Genomic DNA, 27,987 nt, shown 5'->3' on the forward strand with positions numbered 1-27,987 from the left:
GATTTTATTTTAATATAATTATAAATTTTTAAATTGATATCTCTTTTTATTTATACGTTTATGGAGGTCTTTTTTGAACATAATATTTAATAAAAAAATATATTAAATTTGAAAAACGTCCTAATATTAAAAAATATTTGATTAACTTTTGAATATATATATATATATATATATATATATATATACCAATATATTTAAATTATTTTTTAAAAAATTTAAAATCCAGTCCAACCAGTGGTTCAACCGGTTGGACCGAAGTTCGTCCAAAAAACCGGGTTGATGACCGGAACGGTTTTCAAAACCTTGCTTAAGAACTAATTATTCATATAAAAATAAATGTTTAATAACATTTCCACATCCAATATTATTTTGACCTTCTATTTCAGAAAATACTTCTATTTCAGAAAATAGTAAACCTATTCAGAAAATAACATTTAAATATTTAAACAACTAAATTTCAAACACAAAACACCAAGAACAGAAAACAAAATAAAACCCAACTATTTAAATTCAAGAATTATATGATTGATTAGGATTACTCCACAAAGAAACTCATTCAAATTGAATAATAACAAGATCTTAGTTCGAAAAAATCAATCTTGTCATAAGAAAGCCAAAGCATAAGCTGAATGAGGAGATCAATCTCTATTCTACCACATCCAGTTATGCCAAGATTAGGCAAAAACTATTGAACAAACCAATAAGGGCAAAATCATTTGGTAAAGAATTAGGGTTCCAATTAAAATTTCTAATGGTATTGATACCAATGATAACAATTGCAAAGATGTACTAGCAGAAGAACAAGGTCTAGCTTATGATCTCTTCCAAGATTAAACCCACATACTGGTTTCAAACAAATTCAGCAAAGGCAATATTTATAAAAGGCTGATTCAAATGGTATCATTCAAGTTTATACAAATAGAAAAGACCCTGTCTTTAGTTTGGATTGCAGCAAAAACAAAATCTGATATTCTGATTCTACAGAAATTTTCAATGGAAGCCATAACAATGAAGGAATTCAGGTGAAGGTAAGAAATGCAAAGATAAACCCTAGCTTCTGTCTGGCCATATATTAAAGCTAATCACAGATCCAATCAACATAGACATCAATCCAGATCTATCACAAACAATCAAAAGTGCATATATCTAACAAAAATCGGATATTGAGAAATCAATTCAGAAAAGGGACAAAAACAGAATTGATTTAACATCATAATTCGCTTACAGATAATATAATGTCGAAACCCTAGAACTTTAACCAACTAAGAGCTGGTAAATTTAGTAACAGCCTTAGTACCTTCAGAGACAGCATGCTTCGCAAGTTCTCCAGGCAAGACAAGTCTAACAGCAGTCTGAATCTCACGGGAAGTAATAGTAGGTTTCTTATTGTATCGAGCAAGTTTTGAAGATTCTTGCGCTAATTTCTCAAAGATATCATTGATGAAACTGTTCATGATCCCCATTGCCTTACTGGAGATACCCACATCAGGATGAACTTGCTTCAGAACTTTGAATATATAGATCTTGTAAGTCTCGATATTCTTCTTTGATTTCTTTTTCTTCTTATCGATGACTCCGCTTGATGAATCTTTCGAGATCTTCTTCTCAGCCTTTGGCTTCTTCTCCGCCGAAACTGGTGCTTTCTCTGCCGCTACAGGTTTCTTTTCTGCAAGCTTCTTCTCAGCTCTTGGCGCCATTGAAATGGATTAGAGAATGAAACCCTAGAAATTTGATTGAGAAGGTGACTGAATTGGTTTAGATTGGCGGGATGTATTTATACAATGGGAGGAAAATGCTGGTTGGGGAAGGAGGGTTTCACTAGGATCGATGACATGGCAAATTAATGTCTGTTGGATCTTTGTCTTTACAATTTAGACGTATGGGATTTATTACGGAGGAAATTAATTTATATATCTATTTATTTTATTAGGGGAATTTACATAATCTTGGAGGAAAATTATATATGGTAGAAAAGTACTTTGACCTTAAGGTATGTGTAGTTTTAATAAATTCTATTTTTGATAATTATTAATTTAACTTAGCAGGATACATACATTGTACTAAAAAAATAAAATATAAACAAATGAATTAACATATCTCATATTACAAAATTCATTCTATTTTATTAATTAGAATATATATAAATAATTAAATATAAAAAAATATGTAATAATTAATAATTTCTTTTAAAAAAATTTATTCAATTCTAAAATATTATTTTAAATATATAATGCCTCATCTTATTTTTTTATTAATAAAATTAATTTAAAATAATTTTTAATTACTTTAAAATTTAACATATTGATTTAATATATTTTTTTAGTTTAAATATTTTGTAAAATATACTTCTAGAAATATTAGAACTAAAATAACAAAATTTTATAAATTATTTAAAATTTTTCAAAACATTTTGATTTATAAAAATATTAATATTAATCTTAAGCATCAAAGTTGATGTTTTATGGTGCGTCTCACAATAAGGGTTATGGTATCGGTATCCTTTTGATTGATCCTTAAGGAACGAATAACCCTACTTCTACTAAGTTGGGTTATAGTGTAACCAACAATGAAGCTCAGTATGAAGCATGCATTGATGGGATTAAGCTAGCCGACGAGAAAGGAGTCAGCACTCAGCATATTATAAGTTGGGTTAATGTTCTTGTTTTGGTATCAATCAAGTATATGAAGTATATGGAAACTATTAACTAGCTCCTTTCACCTCAAAACAACTTTAAAACCAAAACCCAATTTTTTGCTATAAACGATTTTGAACAAATTGACCATCATCCTTGTCGATTGATAATTGAGGATGATGATCTAAATATTCCTATGAGCATTGTGAAGTTACCCAAGTCCTCGGATCGAATAATCCAATCTCCATTAAAATTGCAAAACCAGTAATTTCGATGTTCTTGAGAACCAAGGCTTGTTAGTTTATGATCGAGAGATCCGACCAAAAAACTTAACATAGGATTGAGAGGTCCGATCAAGGTTTGTAAGCCATGACCGAGAGGTCCAATCGAGGCTTGTAAGCCATGACCGAGAGGTCCGACTGGTGTTCTTCATCGAGGACTAAGAGGTTCGACCAATTTTCTTCAACTAGGACCGAGATGTCTAATTGAGGATTTTTACATCTGACCAAGAGGTTAGACCTATGACCGAGAATCACCGAACCTATGATTGATAACTTCCACCCAAGACAAAGAAGTGAGACCTAAGACCAAGAACTTCCAAACATATCGATGGCATCCATTTAGGACCAAGAGGTATAACCTAGGACCAATGAATCACTACCCCGACAGAGAATTCTCAAAACCTAGGACCGATATAGTTAGTATAGGGCTAACACATGACCAGTGGTTTTTACACCCCGGCCGATAAATCTCAACCAGTGACCGAGAGTTCTTAGCACCTCGACTAAGGCTTCTTAGCTTGGACCGATGGGTCCGACCGAGGTTCTTAGACCCCAACAGATGAAAATGAACCCAAGACCTATGACACCGGTCCTAAGGCCTGTTTGGTTCTTTTTTTCAAATAAAAAAATATTTTTGTAATTTTGGAACTCAAATAATTTTCTAAAAATTTTGAAAAATTAGAAAATACTTTCAAAATAATTTTGGGATGTTTCCACAAAAAATATTTTGACAAAGACATGTTTGCGAATTATGTTTAAACCCTAATGCCTTTTAAAAACTGGCGTTCTTCAGATATTTTTCTTCATAGTCAACGTCATCCACAACATGTATTAGCATTTAAATATTGTTATTAAATAATGCTAAATCATATGCATGCCTAGGATCATAATAATAATAATAATAATTAAAAATAAAACGTTATATAACCGATTTTCAAAAGCCAAATTTATAAGTAGAGACAATTTTTAAAACGAGTATGGGGATGAAGCGCGAAAGCCTTTTTTTGAGTATCATCAAACTACGAACCAAAAGAAACTCTGGCAAATACGTTTGTACACGTATGTCACTTTTATTGATCATTGACTCTGTTTTAAAATAAATAATCTTTCAAAATAATTATGTTTACTTAATTTAAAACAGATTTCTAAAAAAAAATTGAATTGTAATTTGATTATTACATATCCCAATATTATTTAAAATTGAACCTCAAATTAATTATTTTTAATTAATTTCAAAAAAGTGTCAAAGATCATTTGAAAATCTTTTAAAATAATGTTTTATTTATAAAAAAAATCCTAACACACAAACCGATGTTAGAATTTCTCGAACCTCAATTTTTCGCGGAAACCGAACAAAGTGGTTTTACTAGGGGTTACACAAATATTAGAATTTGATAAAGACTCGCTCGACATTACCGACAATTATTTTTTCAATACCTTGATAAGGAGAATGAGTTTGAAGATTTTCTATATCAACAATAATATGATTTGACGCACTCGAATCGGCATACCAAGCGTGGTCATAGATAACTGTTGTTGATTTCATCATTATTGCATGAGGATTAATAGGCATAAATTTTTGATCAAACCGACGCCAACTATTGATAACTGAATGCCCACAAATACTACATAATGGACATTGTTTATGAACACAACAATTATTATAAATAGATATGTATTACATTTGAGACAATTATTTTCTTCGTTACGACTTCTGAAATTTTGACGATTCCCAGAAAAGTTATTTTATCCATTATAGTACTGTTTGTTGGCCCATTATAACCATTATTGAGCATATTACTTTTTAGTCCTATAGCACATAACTCATCAACGTCAGACCCAAGAATGTTTTGCCCATTAACTCCTTCACGCCCATTAAAGGAGTGGTGAAGATTTTTGTAGGAATATGAGAAGCCCCGCGATTTCCTTATAAAATTCAATCTGCGACTTTTTTTGGTGATAACAATATTTGCTGATCTATTAATTAGAGACGATAGAATGAGAGAGTTTGAGACGTTATTTATTTATAAGAAGTCCTAATAGATCTTCAATGTTCACTAGTTCCACTCGTGTTATTACAACGACAAAAATGAATCATATTTGGGGCTGAAGGCACTAAGAACATAGGTGAGGAGATTCAAATCAGAGACTTTTTCGTCGATTGAGGGCAATGGATTTCACATATTACAGATAATCAGTCATAGTTTTTGTACCTTTCTTTTGAGTTTGAATAAGTAATTGAACTAACCCTAAATTGAGTTGCAAACAAATGTTTCTAGAGGTCGTCCAACAACAACTTAAGCCAATATAAATTCAATAAGTATACTGTTATTATTTAAGCTAGAATAGAAGCTCAATCAAACAAATCTTACTTGAGTATTTGGATTACTTTTGTTTTTTTCATTGGTAGTCAACATGAGTTGGTTGGAGCTAGGTATGATAATTAAAAATTACACACTTAAATCAATTAGAAAAATTCGAAAGACGTTGATAGAGAATGTAGGCGGAGATATGGTAAATTGTCAAAACTACATATAATTAGAATAATATATATAATAGTCACAACTAAATAATGAAAAAACATTATAAAACAATACAATTCAATAGACATCATTTGTCATGTAAGTCATCCATAATCACTATGTAAATATCAATTTTCACACAAAAAAACGGTGAGCTGGAACTCTAGTCATGTTTTATTTTACCTTTGTTGATTAAATGCATTTCACAGACTCACCAATGAAGTATTTTCATATAATCAATCAATTCAGAAAAGGGACAAAAACTGAATTGATTCAACATCATCATAAGTTGCTTACAGATAGTATAATGTCGAAACCCTAGAACTTTAACCATCTAAGAGCTGGTGAATTTAGTAACAGCCTTAGTACCTTCAGAGACAGCATGCTTCGCAAGTTCTCCAGGCAAGACAAGTCTAACAGCAGTCTGAATCTCACGAGAAGTAATAGTAGGTTTCTTATTGTATCGAGCAAGTTTTGAAGATTCTTGTGCTAATTTCTCAAAGATATCATTAATGAAACTGTTCATGATCCCCATTGCCTTACTGGAGATACCCACATCAGGATGAACTTGCTTCAGAACTTTGAATATATAGATCTTATAAGTCTCGATGCTCTTCTTTGACTTCTTCTTCTTCTTATCAACGACTCCGCTTGATGATTCCTTCGAGATCTTCTTCTCCGCCTTTGGCTTCTTCTCAGACGAAACTGGTGATTTCTCTGCCGCTACAGGTTTCTTTTCTGCAAGCTTCTTCTCAGCTCTTGGCGCCATTGAAATGGATTAGAGAATGAAACCCTAGAAATTTGATTGAGAAGATGAGAGAATAAGATGACTGATGAGGGATAGATTGGCGGGATGTATTTATACGATTTTGTGGAAGATGATGGTTGGGTAATTAGGTTTCACTTGGATCGATGACATGGACAATTACTGTCTGTTGGATCTTTGTCATTACAATTTAGACGTTTGGGATTTATTACGGAGGATATATCTATTTATTTCATTAATGACGCGCAAAAGTTAATATTCATCTAATAGTTTTTATATTATTGTAAAATAACTTAACAAAAAAAAAAAAAAACTCGTGGCAATCCGTGTGCTTTGCATCCTAGCATCGTATCAATAACTAATTTTTTATTATCAAAAAAACTTGACTAAGATTTTTGTCACGGTACTTATGAATTAAAAAATATTATTTTTATTTTTAAATTAAAAAAAAATAATAAATTAATTTTAAATATAATAATAATATTTAATTTCTAATTTTTATACATAATAATATTTTTTTAATTTTTAAAAATAATAATTAATTTTTAAATGATAATAAACACGAAATTAAAATACATTGTTAACATAGCGTAAATTACAAACTAAATATAAAACAGACGGCGATAATTAAGAAAACAACACCAACAACCATATTTCACATATCAGTCACTCCATATAATTGCCATATGTTTTTGACCAAGTTCGATTTCAGTAGCAAGTGCGTGTTTTTATCTGCAACATCGTCCTTGTTGGCCAAAAACGTATTGATACTCGAGAACTCAAAATCACTGTCTTGTTCAACATACAACCTGCTTAACTTCTTCCTTCTACATCGTCTTTTACGTCATATTGGTCGTACGAATTTTGTGTCTTCGAGACTATGGTGTATGACTGGAAATAGCTATTTTCGGAATTCTAGTAATTTTGTGGCTAAGTATCGAATTTTGTTGGGAGTTTTGATTGAAGTTTTGGGACGAATTTTGAGATATACCGTAATTATCTCCCGACGACATCATATTTTGACACCCGGTTGGATTATTACGCTTGAATTGTCGAAAATTTTCATATTCGGGATCAAAATCAGCGGAAGAGTTTGAATTATTGTTGTAGTTATCCATAATAATTTAGTATTAATTATGGATAATTGTAAATAAAGGAGGGTAATTAATAGGAAATGGAGAAAATTGTGATTTTTTTGTTCTCCGAAATATAGAAGAGTGGTCTCTATTTATAGATCTCGAAAAATTATGAATTTTGGTATATATATTTTTTTAATTATAAATAATGCTAAAATTGAGTTTTAAAGATAAGAGATAAAAAAAATATGGGCAACCAATCAGAGACCGACAAATGACAACATTTTATTGGATGAGTTTGGTTGTAATTTTTTTCAAAATTTGACAAAAGCAAGACGTAATGAACTGATCGTGGTTTTGATCATTGAAACCAACACAATCAACGACAACCCATCCATTTTTGGGTCATGGATAGCCATGCTCTTAGGAAAATTTACATCATTTTTGAAGAAAATTATATATTACTTAGTTTAATAATTTTATTTTTTGATAATTATAAATTTAACTAACATGAATTTAATGTATTTACATATTTAAGGTTATAAACAAAATATTATTTATATATAAATATTTTAAATAAAAATAATATTATTTAAATATTTGAATTGGTTTTAATTTATAAAAATTAAGTTAATCTAAATTTAATATTTATGTTTATTTTTAAATCTATACAATTCATTAAATTTAAAAAACATTTAAAAGAAAATATATAATAAATATGACTAAAAAATATTTAGAAACTTTTTTTTATCAAACATTAAATTTAGAATCAAATTATATAAATTATTATAATATATAATTTGACAAATATTAAAAATTATTTAAAATTAGTATAATAATTAAATTAAAAATTATATGCTAATAAAAATATTGTATATACAATGTCTTAATTTATTTTTTAATAATAATAAATTATTATGATATATAATTTGACAAATATTAAAAATTATTTAAAATTAATATATATATATATATATAAATTATAAAAATAATTAATAATAAAAAATAGTTATTTCAAGTGTCTTAATTTATTTATTTTATTATAATAAGTAAGTGTCAAATACATTTCTAATTAAATTTAAAGTTTAACGTATTTAATTAAATATATTTTTTAATATTTTTAATTTAAATATTTTTATTATTTTTTTAATAATTTTTTAATAATTTTTATTTTTAACAGAATTTTTTTTATTTCTTTTATTTAAATCTTTTTAATTAATAATATATTAAGTTAATAAAATAAAATAAAATTTATCCTTAATTCTAAAATATTATCGTAAGTATATAATCTCTTATTTTAATCTTTTTATAATAACAAATAAATCAAAAAGAATTTATGTATCACTTTAAATCTTAACATATTTATTTAAATATATTTTTAATTTTTTTTCTAATTTATATATTTTTTATGAATTATATATATATAAATAATTAATAATTTTAATACTAAAAAAATATATTATTAAAATCTCTAGCATATATATATTCAATTTCAATTCTCACCCTATGTGAAAGAATTTTGCTGTATTCATATATCCTTAAACATTAGAAAATAGAAAAGATTGATAAATGTGAATGGAATGTGTATTACACTTCCAAATTTTTTAATAAAGAGTTATTATATATATATATATATATATATATATATATATATTTTAAAAATATTTATTTTTTAAATAAATTAAAATACATATAATCTTTTATTTTATTAAAAAATATAAAAAATATTTATGAGATAATATGAAAAAATGATGTATTTACTTAAAATTTGTGATATATATTATATTTTATGTCTCTAATAAAAAAAATTCACTCATTATATATATATATAAAAGAAACTAACAAAAATTAAACAATTAAAAAATTAAAAATAATTAATTAGGAAATAAAAAAGGTTAATAAATATGGGAGGAACATACTACACTAAAATCTCTAATTAAGAGTTATTAAATATAGGATAAAATAATATACATTAGGTAAAGAAGAAAAAAAGGACATCACAAATTAAAGACATAGTCAATTGATATATAAGTAAATAATCTTTTTGCCAACTTCTTAATTTGAAATTTTGTCAAAATCAATATAAATATAGTAAAAGGAAGAAGCTAAATAATAATTTAGGTAGGGACGAGAAAGATTACGGATATTATAGGTATATCGAAAATATCAATTTTTAAGGTATATCGGGAAAAAAAATAATACCGATACCAAAATTATTATTACGATAAATGTATGATATTTTTAAAATTTTGATAATGTTAACACAATTTTCAAAATCATAATATACTTCAATTTAAGACATTTTTAATGATAACCAAAATAATTGATGTCTTGACCCGATTCTTAACATTTGAGTTATCATAATTTGTTTAGTTAAATATTTTTGTAAGAATAAAATAACACATTTTTAAATATAAAAGTAATAATTATTCTTAACATAACACAAGACTTTACACGACAAAAAAACAAAATTAAAGTTTTAGTTGTTATATATGATAAGAGATAAAATACATATAAGTAATATTGATCTTCCTACAAAGCTAAGAGATAAAATACACAAATTAATTAGGAAAGATAATTATATATATATATATATATATATATATATATATATATATATATATATATATATATATATATATATATATATATATATATATATATATATATATATATATATATAAAGGAGTGATAGAGAGAGGAAATTTGTTGAGGGAATTTGGTGAGGGAATGATTTGCCATCACCTTGGTTGGAAAATGTAAAAGTGGGAGAAAAGAGAGAAAAAAGAGAAATTATTTGATTTTTTCAGCGAATAAGATTATGCCAAGTCATTCTTTTACCAAATTCTCTTGCCAAATTCACTCACCTAATCATTTCTCATATATATATATATATATAAAAGATGAGAGAAAATAAAATAAAACATAAATTATGAAGGAAAATTAATATATATAGATTTTAGACGAGAGAAATGTTTAATATTGATTTTTAAAATAATTACTTTAAAATATATATAATTTTTTATTTTATTAAAAAAAAATATATAATTTATTTGTGAGATAATATATAAAAAAAGACAATATAAAATAAAATTAAACATTAATTTTGAAAAAAATTAATATATATAGATTTTAGGGTCAAGAAATTCTTAATATTAATTTTTAAAATATATTTTTTAAATAAATTAAAATATATACAATCTTTTATTTTATTAAAAAAAAATAATTTATTTCTAAGACAATATGAAAATTAATTATAAAAGATGAAAATATATAAAATTAATGATAATATATATATATATATATATATATATATATATATATATATATATATATATATATATATATATATATATATATATATATATGCTAAAAGAGAAAATAAGGTATAAATTAAATATTATATATAGAGAGGGGATGAAAGAGAAAAAAAAAAATAATTAAAAAAAAATATTAATATATATAAATTTTAAAAGAGAGAAATGTTTAATATTAATTAATTTTTAAAATATTAATTTTTAAATAAAATAAATATGTATATATATATATATATTTTTTTTTTAAAGTATAGAGAGATGTAGCCCGCTGCAATGGAAGGAATGTGCAACCGCGAAGTAGGGAACCGACTAACACGAGCATTAACGCTATCAGCCAGAACACGACGGAACAACCAAAACGTCGACGGACCGCTGCGCTTCCGCGTTCTCGCCTAAAACGACGTCTTTTCGCGCCTTGATTATTTTCTTCATTGCAATTGCCGGAGTGATAAGATCGAATCCCATCTTTAATTTGTCAAAGATGTAATTCAGTCGATAGTCCACATTTTTGGCTTATTCGAAAGGTGAAAGGATCACCATAGATGATGATCAATTTATTCAAAATAGTTTATGATCAATAATTGAAGTTTTGATTCTAAAGAGGTTTTGAAGTCATCATTAGAAACATGTTGGGAAGATTTTTGGGTAACTGTTCTTGATGATTAATCCAAGAACAACAAACCTGATTTTAAAATTTTTAAAAATTCAAATTCGGGTTTTTTTGTTTAAGGTTGATTGATTGATTCTAACATAAACATAATGCTTGGAAATAATCTTAGGATTGATTTTCAATTCTAAAATTCAACCACCAAATATTATACAAAATTGTAAATATTGAAATATAAAATTTCAAATTCAAGATGGAAGTAAGGATTGGAGAACACTCCTTAGGACTTAAAGAATCTTTTTGAATGCTTGGATCCAAACTTTAAAGCCTTGTATAGAATTTCGAAAAATCCAGTAAGCTTGAGCTTTAATCGCGGATTTTTGATTTCTTTTGATTTGAAGTTGCAGATTGGATCTCTTGGTTTTGAAATTGTTGAGGGAGGCTATTTATAGCCTCTCAAAATCGGTTGAGGGCTTCATGTGGATTGAATTAGCCAAAATCATTTTTGGTATTTTGATTCTTCTTCACCCAACTTGCCAAAATAGGCATGATCAATGTCTATAAAAGTAGGGGAAATGATCACTGAAGTAGAGTGATCATTTCACCTTTCGAATAAGTCAAAAAGGTGGACTATCGACTGAGTTACATCTTTGACAAATCAAAGATGAGATTCGATCTTATCCCTCCGGCGATCGCAATAAAAAAGATGATCAGGGCACGAAAAGACGTCGTTTCAGGCGAGAACGCGGAAGCGGAGCGGTCCGTCGGTGTTTTGGTTGTTCCGTCGTGTTATGGCTTGCGTTAGCCGGTTCCCTACTTCACGTCGCACACTCCTTCCATTGCATATATATATATATATATAATGTCGGCCCCGAGTTTTGGACTGCCCTAAAAATAACGTCAATTTTTACAGTTAAAAAATGATAAGGTAAGGTTAAAACTAATGACTAAAGATAAATCGATTGTTTACATCCTAAACCACTAGACTAGATCTTATTTATGTTTAAAATATACTAAACATTTCTTCTTTATTTTAATAAATGGGCGAAAAGATATATTATTGATAAGGGAGAGTAATACATGTAAATATAAAAATTATTAATAAGTTTATATAAAATTAATGAAAATATATATATATATATATAAGAAAAGAGATAAAATAATAAAAATATTAATTAGAAAAGAAAATTAATAATTATATAAGAATAGATAAATGAGAATTTGAAGATTATTATTATTATTATTATTTATAAAAGAGAAATATATATATATATATATATATATATATATATATATATATATTAGTTGAGAAAAAATAATAAAATATGTTAAAAAATAAAAATTACCTGACGATATTGTAGCTGATTGATATATATTTTTTAATATAATAAGATTTTATTAATGTCAATTAAACATAAGAGGTATGATAAATACAACGAATGTTTAGTGAACGAATCCTACGTGGCTTTGCTAGGAGAGAGTAAAAAAAAAAAAAAAAAAAATTATTTTTGCATTTCTGCATTTCTTTCTCTCTCTGAAACTTATCCGACATCATCATTTGTTTCTCTTCTCCGACATTTATTTGTCTTCTCCGGCTGCATTTATTTCTTTCTCTGGCTGCATTTACTTCTCCATGGTATCTTTTTTAAGGATCTTTATTATTATTTTTTTATAAATATAGGTTTAGATTTTACAGATCTAGGGTTTACATTTTACAGATGTATTTATGGATTTAAAGGTTTATGGGTTTATTTCAAAACTATTTGAACTTTCAGGAAACCAAAGCACCGAACTTGAACAACCCAGTAGATGGAGAACTTAACTTGAACTGATCCACCCCTATTGAACCCGAAAGGTACCCAATTGCTCGATTAGTATAAAAAATGTATATTTCAATGTGTCAAAATGTGCCGAAACCTACCTTTTCTGGACATAAAGAGAGTCGTTTAAGGACCCTAGAGGGTCATTTCGGGTCCCGAATGGATGGTTTCGGGACAAGAAATGGTCATCCCTTATCCTGAAATGGGTGGCTTCGGGACAAGAAAGGGTCCTTCTTTGTCCCGAAATGGTTGGTTTCGGGACAAGAAAGGACCGACCCTTCTTGTCCCGAAATGGGTGGTTTCGGAACAAAAAAATTTGTGTTTCAAGACAAAAAATTTTGTGTTTTGGGATAAAAAATGTTGTTTTTTGGGACCCGAAATAGGTGGTTTCGGGACCTTTTCTTTTCCCGAAATGGATGGTTTTGGGACCCTTTCTTGTCCCGAAATGGGTTGTTTTGGGACAAGAAAGGGTCCTTCTTTGTCCCGAAACCATTTCGGAACAAAAAATTGTTGTGTTTCGAAACCCGAAATAGGTAGTTTCAGGACCCGAAATGGGCTGCTTTGGGAGCTGCTGCTCTGGGGATTTGGGAACTACTTTGGGAGCTGCTGCTCTGGGGGATTTGGGAACTACTTTGGGAGCTGCTTTTTGACATTCCTTTTACGTTTATTTGCCCTACAAAAACAAAAGATAAACATTTAAAACCATGAAGCAGATAATCAGATAAAAACCATGATAACTACTCATTTCGGGTCCCGAAACTAAGCTTTTGGGTCCTGAAACCACCTATTTCAGATCTCAAAACACCCTATTTTGTGTCCTAAAACCACACATTTCGGGTCCTGAAACAACACATTTTGGGTTCCAAAACCACTTTCGGGACCCTTAATTCAACAAACATAACATAATCCATTTTCGGGTCCCGAAACACCCAATTTCGGGTCCTGAAACCACCCTTTCGGGACCCTTAATTTAATAAACATAACATAATCCATTTTCGGGTCCCGAAACACCCTATTTCGGATTCCGAAACCACACTTTCGGGACCCTTAATTCAACAAACATAACATAATCCATTTTTGGGTCCCGAAACCACACTTTCGGGACCCTTAATTCAGCAAACATAATATAATCCATTTTCGGGTCCCAAAACACCCTATTTCGGGTCCCGAAACCACACTTTCGAGACCCTTAATTCATCAAACATATCATAATCCAACTTTTGGGTCATGAAACCACACATTTCGGGTCCCGAAACCACACTTTCGGGACCCTTAATTCAGCAAACATAACATAATCCATTTTCGGTTCCCGAAACACCCTATTTCGGGTCCCGAAACACCCTATTTCGGGTCCTGAAACACCATATTTCGGGTCCCAAAACTACACTTTCGGGACCCTTAATTCAGCAAACATAACATAATCCATTTCCGGGTCCCGAAACACCCTATTTCGGGTCTCGAAACCACACTTTCATGACCCTTAATTCAACAAACATATCATAATCCAACTTCCGGGGCCCGAAACCACATTTTTGGGACCCTTAATTTAGCAAACATATCATAATCACACTTTCGGGTCCCGAAACAATACTTTCGGGACCCTTAATTCACCAAACATTATATAATCATACTTTCGGGTCCCGAAACAACACTTTCGGGACCCATAATGTAGCAAATACACAATAATCACAGTTTTTTATCGTTAAAATCATTAAAATTATCAAAATCATCAAAATCTCTAACCCTAACCTTAACCATAACCGCAAAAACCTAAACGATTTTTAAATCATCAAAATGATCTAGGATTTTAAAAGAGAAGATGTTATTTACCTTGTCCTTGGAGATCTTGGAGTCTTGCATGGAGATGTACCTGGACCACCAGCTTGAAAAAATAGTATGAAGTGAACACGAATGCAGCCAATGAAGTGAACATACCCGAAGAAGAAGACCTACCATTTTCGATCGAAAGAAGATGAAGAAAGTTGAAGGAGTCGGGGATGCCGGAGAGAAAAATCGCCAGAGAAGAAGTCAGAGTCCGCCGGAAGTGATAAATGAAAAGAAGAAAAAGAGGAAAGAAAAAGATGGGGAAACTGAAACGTTTCATTTTTTATTTTTATTTTTTTTCCTCCCTCCTAGTTGGCAAGGCAACGTAGGATTGGTGGCCTTACTTTCGCTGATTAGTCGTTGAGAACATCATTTCTCATATATATATATATATATATATATATATATATATATATATATATATATATATATATATATATATATATATATATATATATATATATATATATTATTTTTTTTAATTAACAAAATATTATATTATAATTTGTTATTGATATTGTAATAATCAAGGTTCTAATAACATGGGTTATTTAAAATAATACAAAACAAAAAGAGCCAAGAATAAAAATGAAGTCAACTATCTGTATGCTACCATACGATTCTGATTACTGGTTGAAACAATGAAAATGTGTCGCCCAAGGCAATTGCTTGGAGACCACGTCCAGCAGTCTCCCATTTTACTATTTTAACATACTGAAGTACTCCTCCATCTCTACTTACTACAATCTTAGTTACCAACCAAAAATGGCTTTAACAAAAACATCCAAGAAAAAAAAACCATCTCATCAAAACAACAAGAAGATAACCGTCCTCGAGCCGCCGACACCAACTCCTTGGCCAAACCTCCCCCAACGATTGCTAAACCTAATTTCCAGGCAACCAATTCTGATGCAACAAATCACTTTTAACGGTATCAACAAGTCGTGGCAACCGCCAGCCAAAACCTGCCAATCCGTGTCCTCTATTGGATCACTAGCCATTACAAATGACAAATCCGACACCGAATTGAACACATTCAGCATAACTTTCCGCACAGGTTATCATCGGATTGCCAGGTGGCCTGCCAGCAGGATCAACAAACCATTCAGTTTAATCGGAATTTCTCATGGATCACTTATTACTAGGAATCGTTTAACTTCCGACGCTTTCTATATTTTCATGCCTCCCGAAATTATTAAGTATCTTCCAAATATTAATCAAAACATTCCAACCACGTTTGCTTCATTATCTTCGACCCCGCAAAAACTGTATAAAATTCGCGACGATTTCATTGTGATTGTGTTAACTGGAATCTCCCACCCCGCCTTTCTAAGCTACCATAGTTCGACCCAACACAATTGGACCGAACATGACTCCACCTTGATCGACCCCAACGATCCCCAAGGAGGATACATGAGATTCAACAACGGCGTGTGGTTTCAAAAGAAATTCTACGGTTTGAGCTCCCAGGGCACTCTGGCCGTGATAGAGGAAGTTGATTCTAGTCTAGCCATCACAAATTTAGGGTCGGGCAGGGCGGTTCCTTCTGCCCCCGCGAAGCATTTTAGGGAATACTTGCTTGAATCGGACGGCGAGATCTTGCTTGTTTTCTTGATATCGAGGAAATCGAAATGGACTGTGAATGATGTGGAGGTTTATCGGCTTGGTTTAACTCGGTTGGGTTGGATGAAGGTGGAGAATTTGGGGGATAGAGCATTGTTTGTTGGGGGTGATTGTTGTTGTATGATGGTTGATAGTAGAAGAGTTGGTTGCAAGAGAAATTGTGTTTATTTTACACATGATTATGTGAAGGGGGTTAACATTAATTGGGATGTTTACAATATGGGAAATTGTAAGGTTGAACCCGGATGGGTCGAAAATGACTCCAAGGGTGTTGATTCTTTTTGGTTTGAAGTTTGATTGAATTAATGTGTAATGTTACCAAAGTATTGGGATTAGTAAAGAAATGCACTGTTTTGCTTGTGATCGAGTCTTTGTAGAAAATACCAAAACTCAAAAAAAGGAGATTTTTAAAATATATATGAATAGCAGCGATAATAAAAATATAAAATTAGTACATACCAATAGATAATTTTTAATGCAGAAAAGACCATTTCAAACCTCAACCTGTAGGTTTTTTAATTTATGTATTTTAAGATACCTAATAAAGATGTGACCCTATATAAAACCATAATTTGTGGATTGTCTAAACAACTCAATTTAGGGCGTGTTTGATTTAGTGTTTTAGTGTAAATGTTTAATGATTGCATAATAATTAAACATCTTTTACGTTTAAATCGGAATTTTCACTTGACAACAAATATTTTTTTTATTTAAAGGCATTTTTCACTCTACATCTCATCCCTCCTTTTGCGTTTAAATATATAATGTTAATTCTCTCTCATATTTTCATTAGAAAAATGATAGAGAGCGCGACAGAGAGCGCGACTGCGACTTGAGACAGCGACTGAGAGAGCGATGCCTACGTGGGTTGACAGGTAGAATATTCTCTCTCCTATTATTAATTATTTTCTCTTTTCTATTATTAATTATTTTCCCTCTCTTCTTATTAAATCATTTCTATCATATAAAATAAAAAATATTTGATAAATAAATGAATTGAAAAGTCATAAAAATAAAAGAGATAAATTCATAATTCAACTAATCCCTAATATTAATTAGGGTTTAGGAATTAGGGTTTAAGATTTAGGATTTAGTATTTAGGATTTAGAGTTTAGAGTTTAAGATTTAGAGTTTATGGTTTAAGATTTAGGGTTTAGAATTTATTTAAACATATTATTAAAATATTTAATGTGAGAGTTTGTTGTAAATTATTGAGTTATTTTAACCGGTTAAATGAGAGATAATAAATATCAAATAAATGAGTAAAATAATAATAGTGAGAATATGGATAAATGAGATAATTTAATTTGTAGAGACAGATAGAAAAATTATTTAATAAGAAGAGAGAGAAATTAATTAATAAGAGGGGAGAAAATATTTACAATCGTGTTTTAATTATTATTATATTTTTATTTAGAAAAATGATAGAGAGCGCGACTTGAGACAGCGACTGGGAGCGCGATGCCTACGTGGTGTGCCTACGTGGGTTGACAGGTAGAATATTCTCTCTCCTTTTATTAATTATTTTCTCTTTCATATTATTAATAATTAGTTACTGGAGAGAAAATAATTAATCGTGAGAATAGAAATATTAGATAAACATTTATTTATAAGTAATAAAACTAAAAAAATATTAATAAGTCAATATAAAAAAAATAATAAAAAAAAGAAAAAAGAGGCCATAAAAAATATTTGATAAATAAAGGAATTGAAAAATCATAAAAATAAAAGAGATAAATTCATAATTCAACTAATCATTGATATTAATTAGGGTTTAGGGTTTAGAATTTAGTATTTAGGTTTTAGAGTTTAGGATTTAGAGTTTAGGGTTTAAGGTTTAGGGTTTAAAATTTATTTAAACATATTATTAAAATATTTAATGTGAGAATTTGTTGTAAATTATTAATTTATTTTAAATGAGTAAAATAATAATCGTGAGAATATGGATAAATGAGATAAATTAATTTGTAGAGATAGAGAGAGAAATTATTTAATAAGAGAAGAGAGAAATTAATTAATAAAAAGAGAGATAAAATAATTAATAAAAAGAGAATATTCTACATGTCAACCCACGTAGTCATCGCGCTCCCAGTCGCTGTCTCAGAGTCGCGCTCTCTATCATTCCTCTTTTCATTATATATAATATAGATTAGGCAACTAAAGCAAAATAACGAATTTACGTTACATAAATAAATAAACAAAACAAATCATGTCTAACAAAATTAAAAACAAAACAATAGAATTCAAGTTAGACATTATTTGTTATATAAGTTATCCATAATCAACTTAAATAATTTTCCAAAAATCACTAATATATGGGATAAAAAGAAACAACTAAAAAAATACGTAAACATCAATTTTCCACACAAACTACTAATAAAATGATGAGCCTAAACTCTAATCTGTCTCTCTTATTGATTCATTTGTCAAGTCATTTCTTAGAGTAGTTAATTTCCGAATGAAGGTGATACGATTCCTGTCTACACACAATTTAATCGTCGTGTTTTCCTTTATCTTTGTTAATGCGTTTCACAAACTCACCAATAAATTATGACGATGTGTTCGAATTTAGTCTCATGACAAAGTTCTTAATAATACAAAGTATTTCATCAACATCATTTGTGCTATAAATTCATTATTTTCCTCTTCAAAACAGGGTCATCCCTTCCTTATTTAATTTCTTATGTTTTATCCCGATATCATCTCTATTAATAATCCGATGTTTTTAGAGTCTCAAACAATAAGGTCTTTCAAAGGCTAAATCATTGTGAGATCCACTATACCACTTCGTCCATTCACACATTATTTCTACTTTCAACATCTTTATTAGTAAATATGTATATATATATTATTTTTTTCATTTATATCTATAACTTTTAATAACTTAAATTCATTCAAAAACACATATATTTCCCCAAATCCAAATTCATCAATTAATCTGTATCAAACCAAAGTTTCTGCAATTCAAACCCAATTTCATCATCAATACATCAATTCCTTTAACCTAATAAATCATCCAGTAAAACAAAAGACAAAATAATTACCATAACAAGTAAAAATTACAATCTTTATCACATCAAAACAAAACCCTAGAAATTAAAACAATCAAGAACTAGTAAATTTAGTAACAGCCTTAGTTCCTTCAGAGACAGCATGTTTCGCAAGTTCACCAGGCAAGACAAGTCTAACAGCAGTCTGAATCTCACGGGAAGTAATAGTAGGCTTCTTATTGTATCGAGCAAGTTTTGAAGATTCTTGAGCTAACTTCTCAAAAATATCATTAATGAAACTGTTCATAATCCCCATTGCCTTACTGGAGATACCCACATCAGGATGAACTTGCTTCAGAACTTTGAATATATAGATCTTGTAAGTCTCAATGTTCTTCTTAGACTTCTTCTTCTTTTTATCGACCCCGCTTCCTGTTTCCTTCGAGATCTTCTTTTCTGCCTTCGGCTTCTTCTCCGCCGCCGACGCCGCTACTGGTGCTTTCTCCGCCACCGGCTTCTTTTCTGCAGGTTTCTTCTCTCCCTTTGGCGCCATTGATGATAATGTTGATGATTATTTGAAATTAAGTAATGGGAATGAGAAACAGTAATTTGTGTTTTGAGATTCATTGAGATGATGAGTTTATATAGTGGAAGGGAAAGATGTTAGCTGCTTGGTTTTCGATCACCAGGATTGATGACTTGGCATATTTGTGTGTGTTGGATTGGACGCTTATTTTCTGATGTTAATGGATGTACAGGATTTAATTGTTTTGGCGGAGGATTATGAAAATTTAAAACAATGTCACGTTTGTTTGATTGGATTAAAAGAGGTGTTCTTACAGTATTATAAAAAATTAATAACTTATTTTTGAAATAATTAAATTTTCATTTTATATATATTTGTAATTTTAATAGTTGAGTTTTTTATAAATAACATTATAGACTATAGTAATGTGTGTGAAGAGATCTGATATTAGTATTTTCTTATAATAATACAAATTTTAAAATCTAAAAATAATATATATATATATATATATATTTATTGGGTTGCTCAGGTAAGTTTTTTATTTTGATATTGCACAGTATTTTTATAACGAAATAATTCTTAATTTTTAAGATTTATACCTATGGTTGAAGATATATATAATACATATAAAATGTATTTCAAAATCCGTTGTAGTCTAGTCGGTCAGGATATTCGGCTCTCACCCGAAAGACCCGGGTTCGATTCCCGGCAACGGAATTTTTTTCCCTTTTTTTTAGTTGAAATGTTTTTGTATGTGAGTGTTTGAAGAATCAGTCATTTGGGTATTTGATGAGGTAAGTAAGCTATGTTGGAATTGGAAATATATTGTAAAAATGTTGTCTCTTGTTGTAATTATGTTTTTGTACATTTAGCAAATTTGCAATAGAGTTAGAAAATTACTACAACAGATGCATAAATACTCTATTTCTAAGGTAACAAACTAGGTAGAGAGGAAATTACTCTTTTCTCTACTCATGATAGGTATTGCTCAATTGTGAAGCTCATCTCCCACTTTATCGCCAATCAAGTGATCCAAATCCCTAACCGTCGAGTGTCCCCATCCCGAGGTCGGGACGGTTTATCCAAGCAAATCCCTTAGATACACCAATGATTGACTTCACCTCCACAAGTGTTGAAACCTTCACCATCAACGAAGAACAACCAACATTTGTCATAACTTATCCCTTCGCTTCAAGCTCCCCTCCTTTCGACCCCCACCTATTGTATCTCACGTTTATAGGTTTGTGTATTTGGTTCAGGGTCGGCCCTGGGGTAAGCTCGGCAAGCTCTCGAGTTTGAGACGTTTAAGGGCAGCCCATTTCATAAAATATATAGATATTTAGATATACGATAGTTTTAAACATAAAATGTTCTAGTACAATGGTTCAAGATATAAACTTTGAATATTGATTAGATTTTGAATTCAAATCTCACAAAATACAATAATTTTTTAATCAACTTTTAATACTAGTTTGAACTTTTTTTTTATCGGGGCTAAGTCAGCCCTAAACTCGGGACTGGCTCCGATTTGGTTCACTCCAAATTCATGTTTCCCTATGTTTTCCATTCTGAGCATCCCACATCCACAAGGACCACACCTACAAACTCATGTTCACGCTTCATACATATCTCACCAGATCGCTTTTGATGAAGTATCTTGCTTCATGTTGGATGAGACACTCTAAAACAATAGTTGCTTTCCAACGACTCTAACACATGCCCCATAGGGCCATAGATTCACCTTACACTTAGTTTGTTTCGGTCTGTTTTTTGAGCAAGAATAACTGTATTTCGGTTATGTTGCTATGTGTATATTATTTTGATGTTGTGTGTTTGCACTCATCTTTCTCTTATTTAAATAATGTTCTTTGTTTTTAATAAAGATACAAATTAGGTAAAAGAAATATATAGCAAACAAAAATAGCTTGTTTTGATTTGGTAATCAAAACTCCTGATTTTCAAACAGAAATTTGTGATTTTAATTTAGTGAATCATATTATGACAAAAGTTATTTAAATATAACAATATCATAGTCATACAAAATAGAAAAGGACAACCATTCATGAAAATAAAAACAAGAAGATGTCCCCAAAATAGATCATGATAAAAGCCATAAACTCACATTTTTCTCCAAGAAATTCAGAAGTGTCAAAACAATATCATTATGAATGATATTGATATACAATTCAACCAGTATCATAAAAAAATATACTCTAAACTACCTAAACCTCAAACTGGCATTTGTCGAACCAAGAGAGTTCACACAACATTATAAATTATAAGTTGTTTATCTGGAAACAAAAAAAAAACATAAAATGATTGAAGATCTACCATTCCCATAGAGATTAGAGAGTTCATCAAACGACCAAAAAGGAAAAGAAATGGTAAATGGAACATGAAGAATAACCAGAGAGATCACAATAAACACTAAACACAGATTTAACAAGAACAATCAAACTTGAGAACTAAGAGTGGATTTTGTTCTATGGATTGTTCTCACCAAGAAATTACTCATATTCATCAAAATGATAACTACTTAAGACATTCATTATGGGAAGAACACTATTAAGGCATACCAAATGGTAACAACACAAATTGAAACATATCCAAACTGGCTAATTTTAGAAATCATAGCTCAAATTCAACATGTATTTGATATGTATCAAGAAACTCCAAGAACAACAGGATAATATTTATTCAGTTTTCTGCAAGTTTAATTGTGAGTTCTTCAACGATTTAAAACCTTGGAGAACCAGCAGCACTCACATTGCGGTGAAGAATTCGATTGCTGCTTGAATCAACCGATTCAATCAATTCCCTCAGTCCCAAGTTGCTCCTATTCTCCTCCTCCTCCTCCAGCTTTTCATCATCATCTTCTGCGTTTCCAACAACAACAGGAGGGGACTTAAAGGCCAATCGTTCAAAGTAATTCCCATAAACATACTCAGGCATATATCCATCTTCATCATCAAACAACATTATGTGGCCATGCCATTCCCAAACCCTGTATTCCGAATCGGGTTCTTCGTGAAAACCAACACATATGTAATGCTCGCCAATTGAAACAGCCTGACCGGAATTTGGCTTTAGGGTTTCGCTTTTACCACTGAGAATAGTTCGGATAATCTCCTTCTCGACCTTGGATTCTTCTTTAGCCAGCTGGGTTTTGTCCTGGTCGTCTTCCTCGTTATCATCGGGTATGTTTGAGAGAGTTTCGAGAAGGATATCTTCAAGGGTTTTGTTCGAAAAGGGAGCTGATGAAGGATTAGTGTTTGGTGGTCGGATTTGGAGCTTACCCATTAGATTTTGAAGAAGAAGATTGTCAAAGTTCGAAGTGTTTTTGAATGAACTCATGGTTTCGATTGATTGATCGAAAAAGAAATTTTTATGAATCAGGATTTAAGAGAGAGAGAAGGAGAGCCTATAATCCATTTCAGGGTTTTTCACTGTTTCACACGAGTTAGGGTTTATAAGGTTTCTTTATTTTCTTACTTTTACTGCTGTTAAAAAATTAAGAGATTTAGTATCAATACTATTTTTACTTCTTTTTTATCATAAATTACTTCAAAAATTTGGTAAAATTTTATAAGTTTCCTTTGGTCTGAAACGAAATATTATTATTCCAAGAGAAAATAGAAGCATTTCATAATGAAATGCAAGAACATTGAAACAGGGTTTGTTCAAAATATAATCAATATAAACAAAACCAAGAACATTGTTGTCGATTTGCCGACTAATTGCAATGTGAAATCATCTAGTACAAATAAAGACTGCCAGCCGTTTTTCTTCATCATCGTCATAAACTAAACGAGTAGAACAAGATTATTTATATCTCGGCATAAGAAAAGCAGTCAATGTTTCGAGAGCAAACCCAACCAAACTATCTACCGCCTCAAGCTCTCCACAATGTAATCAGCATAAAGATCCCTTCATTACGAGATTAATTCGTTAGATCGCAAAAAAAATGAAGAACAACCAACAAAAACTTACATAGAGTGCTGGATAGCATCAAAAGCACTCGTGGATGGAAGGAATTCGTCGACAGCAACTTCCTTGTTCTCATTTTTCTTATCTAGATAGATACTGTTAAGCAAAATCATTTAAGAGGTTTGCTATGAAGTAAGTATATAAGATATTTTAAAAAGGATACAGTCCTCAAAGAAGCGACGAATCTCAGCCAATCGATGTGGGGGAAGCTCGTTGATGTCAGTATAGTGACGATATTCAGGATCATCAGCACAAACAGCAATGATCTTGTCATCTTTTTCACCCTGTTTTGAGTGAAAACATAAAATTAGTTCAAAATGTGTGTTGAGGGTGAAAAATCTATCTACAAACAATATTACCTGATCAATCATAGGCATGAGGCCTATCGCTTTGGCACGGAGAAAGCAACCAGGGAGGACCGGTTCCTAAATGTATACATATTTTATAAGACCACACAAAAATACAAATAACCGGTTATACACAAGTTGAAGGTGAAGTCTAAATCGGACAGGGCTTATATGAGGATGTAGGGTGATAATGATATTGATAGGACTTTTATTCAATAGGAATAATTCATGTTGATGTAATATGAGAAAATATACATTTCTTATGCTGAACTATAAGGTAGAAGATTCAGGGCATCATGATCTAGGAAAAAGAGTTTCTATACCAAATAAAATAAACAAAAAGATACTTTACACATAAAAATAAAACTTATTATGACAAAATAATGTACAGAGCTTGTTTGATTTTGGGTTATTTGAAAAACATATTGTTTAATGAAAATGTGTGTGTTTTGGAATAGGTTATTTATTAAATTGTACTTTTGTATTTAAAATTTAAATTTATAAAAATAAAGTAAAAGATGGATGATGACATGAGTTGTTTTTATAAAAAAGAACCCTAAAAAGTAAAAACCCACTAATCAAAACTTACTCTAGTTCCCAAATTAGGCTGTTAGGTTTAGTTTACACCAAAATAGCCTAATCTTTTGAGCAAAAAAACCTTTAGTAGGACATGTGTGGGTTACATTAGTTAGTTAGGACACCTGAACCAAAGCCATGTTACTCTACATAATTTTGTCATATGAACTCCATAAAACATAAGTTATTTAGATTAGGATGAAAAGAATTGGTACCTGCATGATAACCAAGACATCAATAGGATCATTATCCTCACAAAGGGTGCGAGGAATAAAGCCATAGTTGTGTGGGTAAACAACTGATGAGTAAAGTACCCTGTCCACCTATTCACAAACAAAGTAAACATATGAGAGGAAATTGACATCCTAATTACAAGCCAGAATCAGCTAGATCTATTGATTTCAATTCAGAGCCTACAAATACAGTAGATAAGATCAATGCAAACTCATTCATTCAAAACAAATCAAACCTAATACAATAGAACAGAGGAATAAGATGAATTGTTCTTGAACTAGCTTTGGTTCAGCATATTAACATTCATATTCACCTTGATCATTCCAGTTTTCTTGTCTAGTTCATATTTCACCTTACTCCCCTTACTGATTTCAACCACCTGCAAATGACAAATAAATCAAACACAACAATATTCACGAGTTTTTTCTGAAGAAAGTATCGCGAGTTCTTACACAGTTAAAGATCTGTGGAGCACCAGGTCCTGCAATAATTGTCAAAAGCAAGTTAAGCTAATCAATGATATGTTTTGATTCTCCTGAGTATTGATTAATTAGTTAGTTACCTATCTCAAGATCATGCCATGGATGTGCAGCAACGGATTTCGTATTCAGAGATGAAAGAATCCTCTCATTTAGAGGTGGATGTGAATGTTTGTGGGAAAGCTGAGGTTTGATTGAAGTCTCAACTGGTGTAGTCATCTTCCAAAACCTACGTTCAAGTAAGAGACAAGACGATTTATACACATTATATTCATGAGGTTTTTATGTGATCGATGCATCTGTTATCTTTTTCCTTGCTTCAAACTATATAAAACAAGGATTTCAATCAAGTTTGTAATCATAAACAAAGGATCTGGCGATCATTAACAGCTAATCTATCTCAGAAACAAGCGTAAGCAAATAGATACATTGATGATTCAATAAAACGGCGAATCAGAAGAAGAGAAATGCAAGGAAGGAAACAAAATTTGAAGAAAAAGTGTATTTCGTTACTTACCTGAGATGATTACTTGAGAGCTGAGCTTGGAGATGTTGAGAAGAAGAGTCGAGAAGAAATGATGCTCAGATCTCGAGACGTTATGGAATTGGCGATTGTTTAGATAGAGATTGGGTGGAAACTAGAAAGGAAGCTGAAACTCTACGCATTATCGCTCTCAGTTGCCTGACGTTACCATTTAAGAGGGAACAATCAAAAAGCTAGAAATGCCTAAAAGCTACTCTCTTTCTCTCTCTCTCTGACTGTGAGTCTTTCTCTCTCTCTATATCTCTTTCATATGGAATGGAATCAAACCAGATTCTAATGGTAGTATCCGGTTCAGCAACAAAGACTGTTTGGTTTATTAGAACTATTTTGTGAATCAAAACTTGTGTATTTTGAAACAAATATTATTATTTAATGGGTTAAAGATTTAATTGACTATTTTTTTTTCGTGTTTAAAAAAATACATATTTATCTCCAACCAAATTTTTAGTTATCATGAATGACGTTAGTATAACGTGGCAATACGGTTAGTTCGATCATACCATTACAGATATTGCATTATTTCACTCATAAAATGAAACATATACACAAAATGAAGTATCATCCTCTTTATTTCTTTCTTATTTGTTAATTTTTTTCTTTTTTATACAAATAGCAAATACATATCATGCATATACAGGTAGGATCAAATTAACCGACAATACGACTTAAAATTGACTTCAAATTGTCACGTCATATTTTTACGTTAATACTTATCATTATCATTGGTCAAAAATAAATTATATATTTTATTTTTTTTGGTATTTTATAAATAATGAATTAGATTTTTAATATTAAAATAGTTTGAATTTACTTTTAATAAAGAAAAAAAAAATAGATAATCACATTTATTACAATCAAAAAATTATTATTTAATGGGTTAAAGTATATTTTAGCATCTTTATGCGTGTTTAAAAATTACCCAAAAATATGTTTGTTTATCTCTTGCCAAATATTCGATGACCATTACTGACGTGGTAGCTTAACATCACAATGGTAAGATAATATAGGCAAATACAATTAGTTCGATCATACTATTACAGACATTGTCGGTATCTCATTCATTTTAATACGATTAGTTCAATCATACCATTACAGACATTGTCAATATCTCATTCATAAAGTATCATTCTCCATATCAGTTAATTCTTTTTATCTTTTTTCTATAGGTATAGGTGACGATGTGGGATCAACTAACCGGACAAATATAACTTAAAATTGACTTTAAATTGTCACATCATATTGTCACGGTTAGTACTTGTCATTATCATTGAAAATTGGGCCAAAATAAACAATATTTTTTTTGATATTTTATAAAAAGGTAGTCTATTTAATGAATTAGTTTGTTTAATAATAAAATTGTTTGAATTTACTTTTAATAAAGAAAAAATAGATAATCACACTTATTACAATCAGAATTCTAATCAAACAAGACCTTGTTTTTGGGTTACAATGGTGGGCTCCACTAGACGGACCCTCGTTACGAAAGAGACGGAATTCCTAACGGTCTTGTGGTTTAGTTTGGTTCTATGCTCGCGCCATAAATAACATGAAAAGTGGCCATATCTATTTATCAATTACTCTAAAAATAGTAATAATTTTGTTTAAAAGCTGTCCGTTACTAATTCTTTTTAATTAAATTTTAAAATTAACTTTGCCAAAACGGTGAATTAAATTATATTAGATTAACCCTTTTAAAATGTAAGATATTTTAAGAAAAAAAATATATAAACAATAATTAAGGATAATAATTTTTAATTTAAAAGCTCTATGGACAAAATATTAAATAATGTAATTAGTTATTTTTTAGTTGCTACAAAAATCTTATGAGAAAAAAA

The 27,987-nt window shown here is 30.1% G+C and overlaps 5 protein-coding genes and 1 non-coding gene across 7 annotated transcripts; 2 read left to right on the forward strand and 4 right to left on the reverse strand.

Moving 5' to 3' along the window:
* Positions 1–1,175: 1,175 nt before the first annotated feature.
* On the reverse strand, positions 1,176–6,241 carry LOC124932606 (histone H2B.7-like). The gene is made up of 2 exons (XM_047473262.1): positions 5,779–6,241; positions 1,176–1,684 (listed from the first exon to the last, which is right to left on the reverse strand). Exons 1-2 carry the CDS (start codon positions 6,203–6,205, stop codon positions 1,263–1,265), a joined length of 849 nt encoding a protein of 282 aa, XP_047329218.1. The 5' UTR covers positions 6,206–6,241; the 3' UTR covers positions 1,176–1,262.
* Positions 6,242–15,611: 9,370 nt separating this feature from the next.
* On the forward strand, positions 15,612–16,766 carry LOC124930010. The gene has a single exon (XM_047470380.1). It carries the CDS (start codon positions 15,612–15,614, stop codon positions 16,764–16,766), a length of 1,155 nt encoding a protein of 384 aa, XP_047326336.1.
* A 2,642-nt stretch (positions 16,767–19,408) lies between these two features.
* On the reverse strand, positions 19,409–20,064 carry LOC124931436 (histone H2B.7-like). Its single transcript, XM_047471895.1, has one exon. It carries the CDS (start codon positions 20,010–20,012, stop codon positions 19,575–19,577), a length of 438 nt encoding a protein of 145 aa, XP_047327851.1. The 5' UTR covers positions 20,013–20,064; the 3' UTR covers positions 19,409–19,574.
* A 565-nt stretch (positions 20,065–20,629) lies between these two features.
* TRNAE-CUC lies at positions 20,630–20,702 on the forward strand. Its single transcript has one exon. It is a non-coding gene; the product is annotated as a tRNA-Glu (tRNA).
* A 1,686-nt stretch (positions 20,703–22,388) lies between these two features.
* On the reverse strand, positions 22,389–23,420 carry LOC124932582. Its single transcript, XM_047473237.1, has one exon. The coding sequence runs from the start codon at positions 23,337–23,339 to the stop codon at positions 22,722–22,724; it is 618 nt and encodes a 205-aa protein (XP_047329193.1). The 5' UTR covers positions 23,340–23,420; the 3' UTR covers positions 22,389–22,721.
* Positions 23,421–23,610: 190 nt separating this feature from the next.
* LOC124929491 (soluble inorganic pyrophosphatase 4-like) lies at positions 23,611–26,352 on the reverse strand. 2 transcript variants are annotated; one of them, XM_047469867.1, is made up of 9 exons: positions 26,126–26,352; positions 25,692–25,837; positions 25,582–25,610; positions 25,443–25,508; positions 25,111–25,218; positions 24,332–24,397; positions 24,136–24,256; positions 23,976–24,057; positions 23,611–23,912 (listed from the first exon to the last, which is right to left on the reverse strand). In XM_047469867.1, exons 2-9 carry the CDS (start codon positions 25,825–25,827, stop codon positions 23,870–23,872), a joined length of 651 nt encoding a protein of 216 aa, XP_047325823.1. In that variant the 5' UTR covers positions 25,828–25,837; positions 26,126–26,352; the 3' UTR covers positions 23,611–23,869. The 2 variants fall into 2 exon arrangements, with proteins under 2 accessions (XP_047325823.1, XP_047325824.1); XM_047469868.1 differs by having other exon boundaries at positions 26,122–26,352.
* Positions 26,353–27,987: the final 1,635 nt, after the last annotated feature.

Source organism: Impatiens glandulifera, chromosome 3 (assembly GCF_907164915.1).
Source record: "Impatiens glandulifera chromosome 3, dImpGla2.1, whole genome shotgun sequence".
NCBI lineage: Eukaryota > Viridiplantae > Streptophyta > Magnoliopsida > Ericales > Balsaminaceae > Impatiens > Impatiens glandulifera.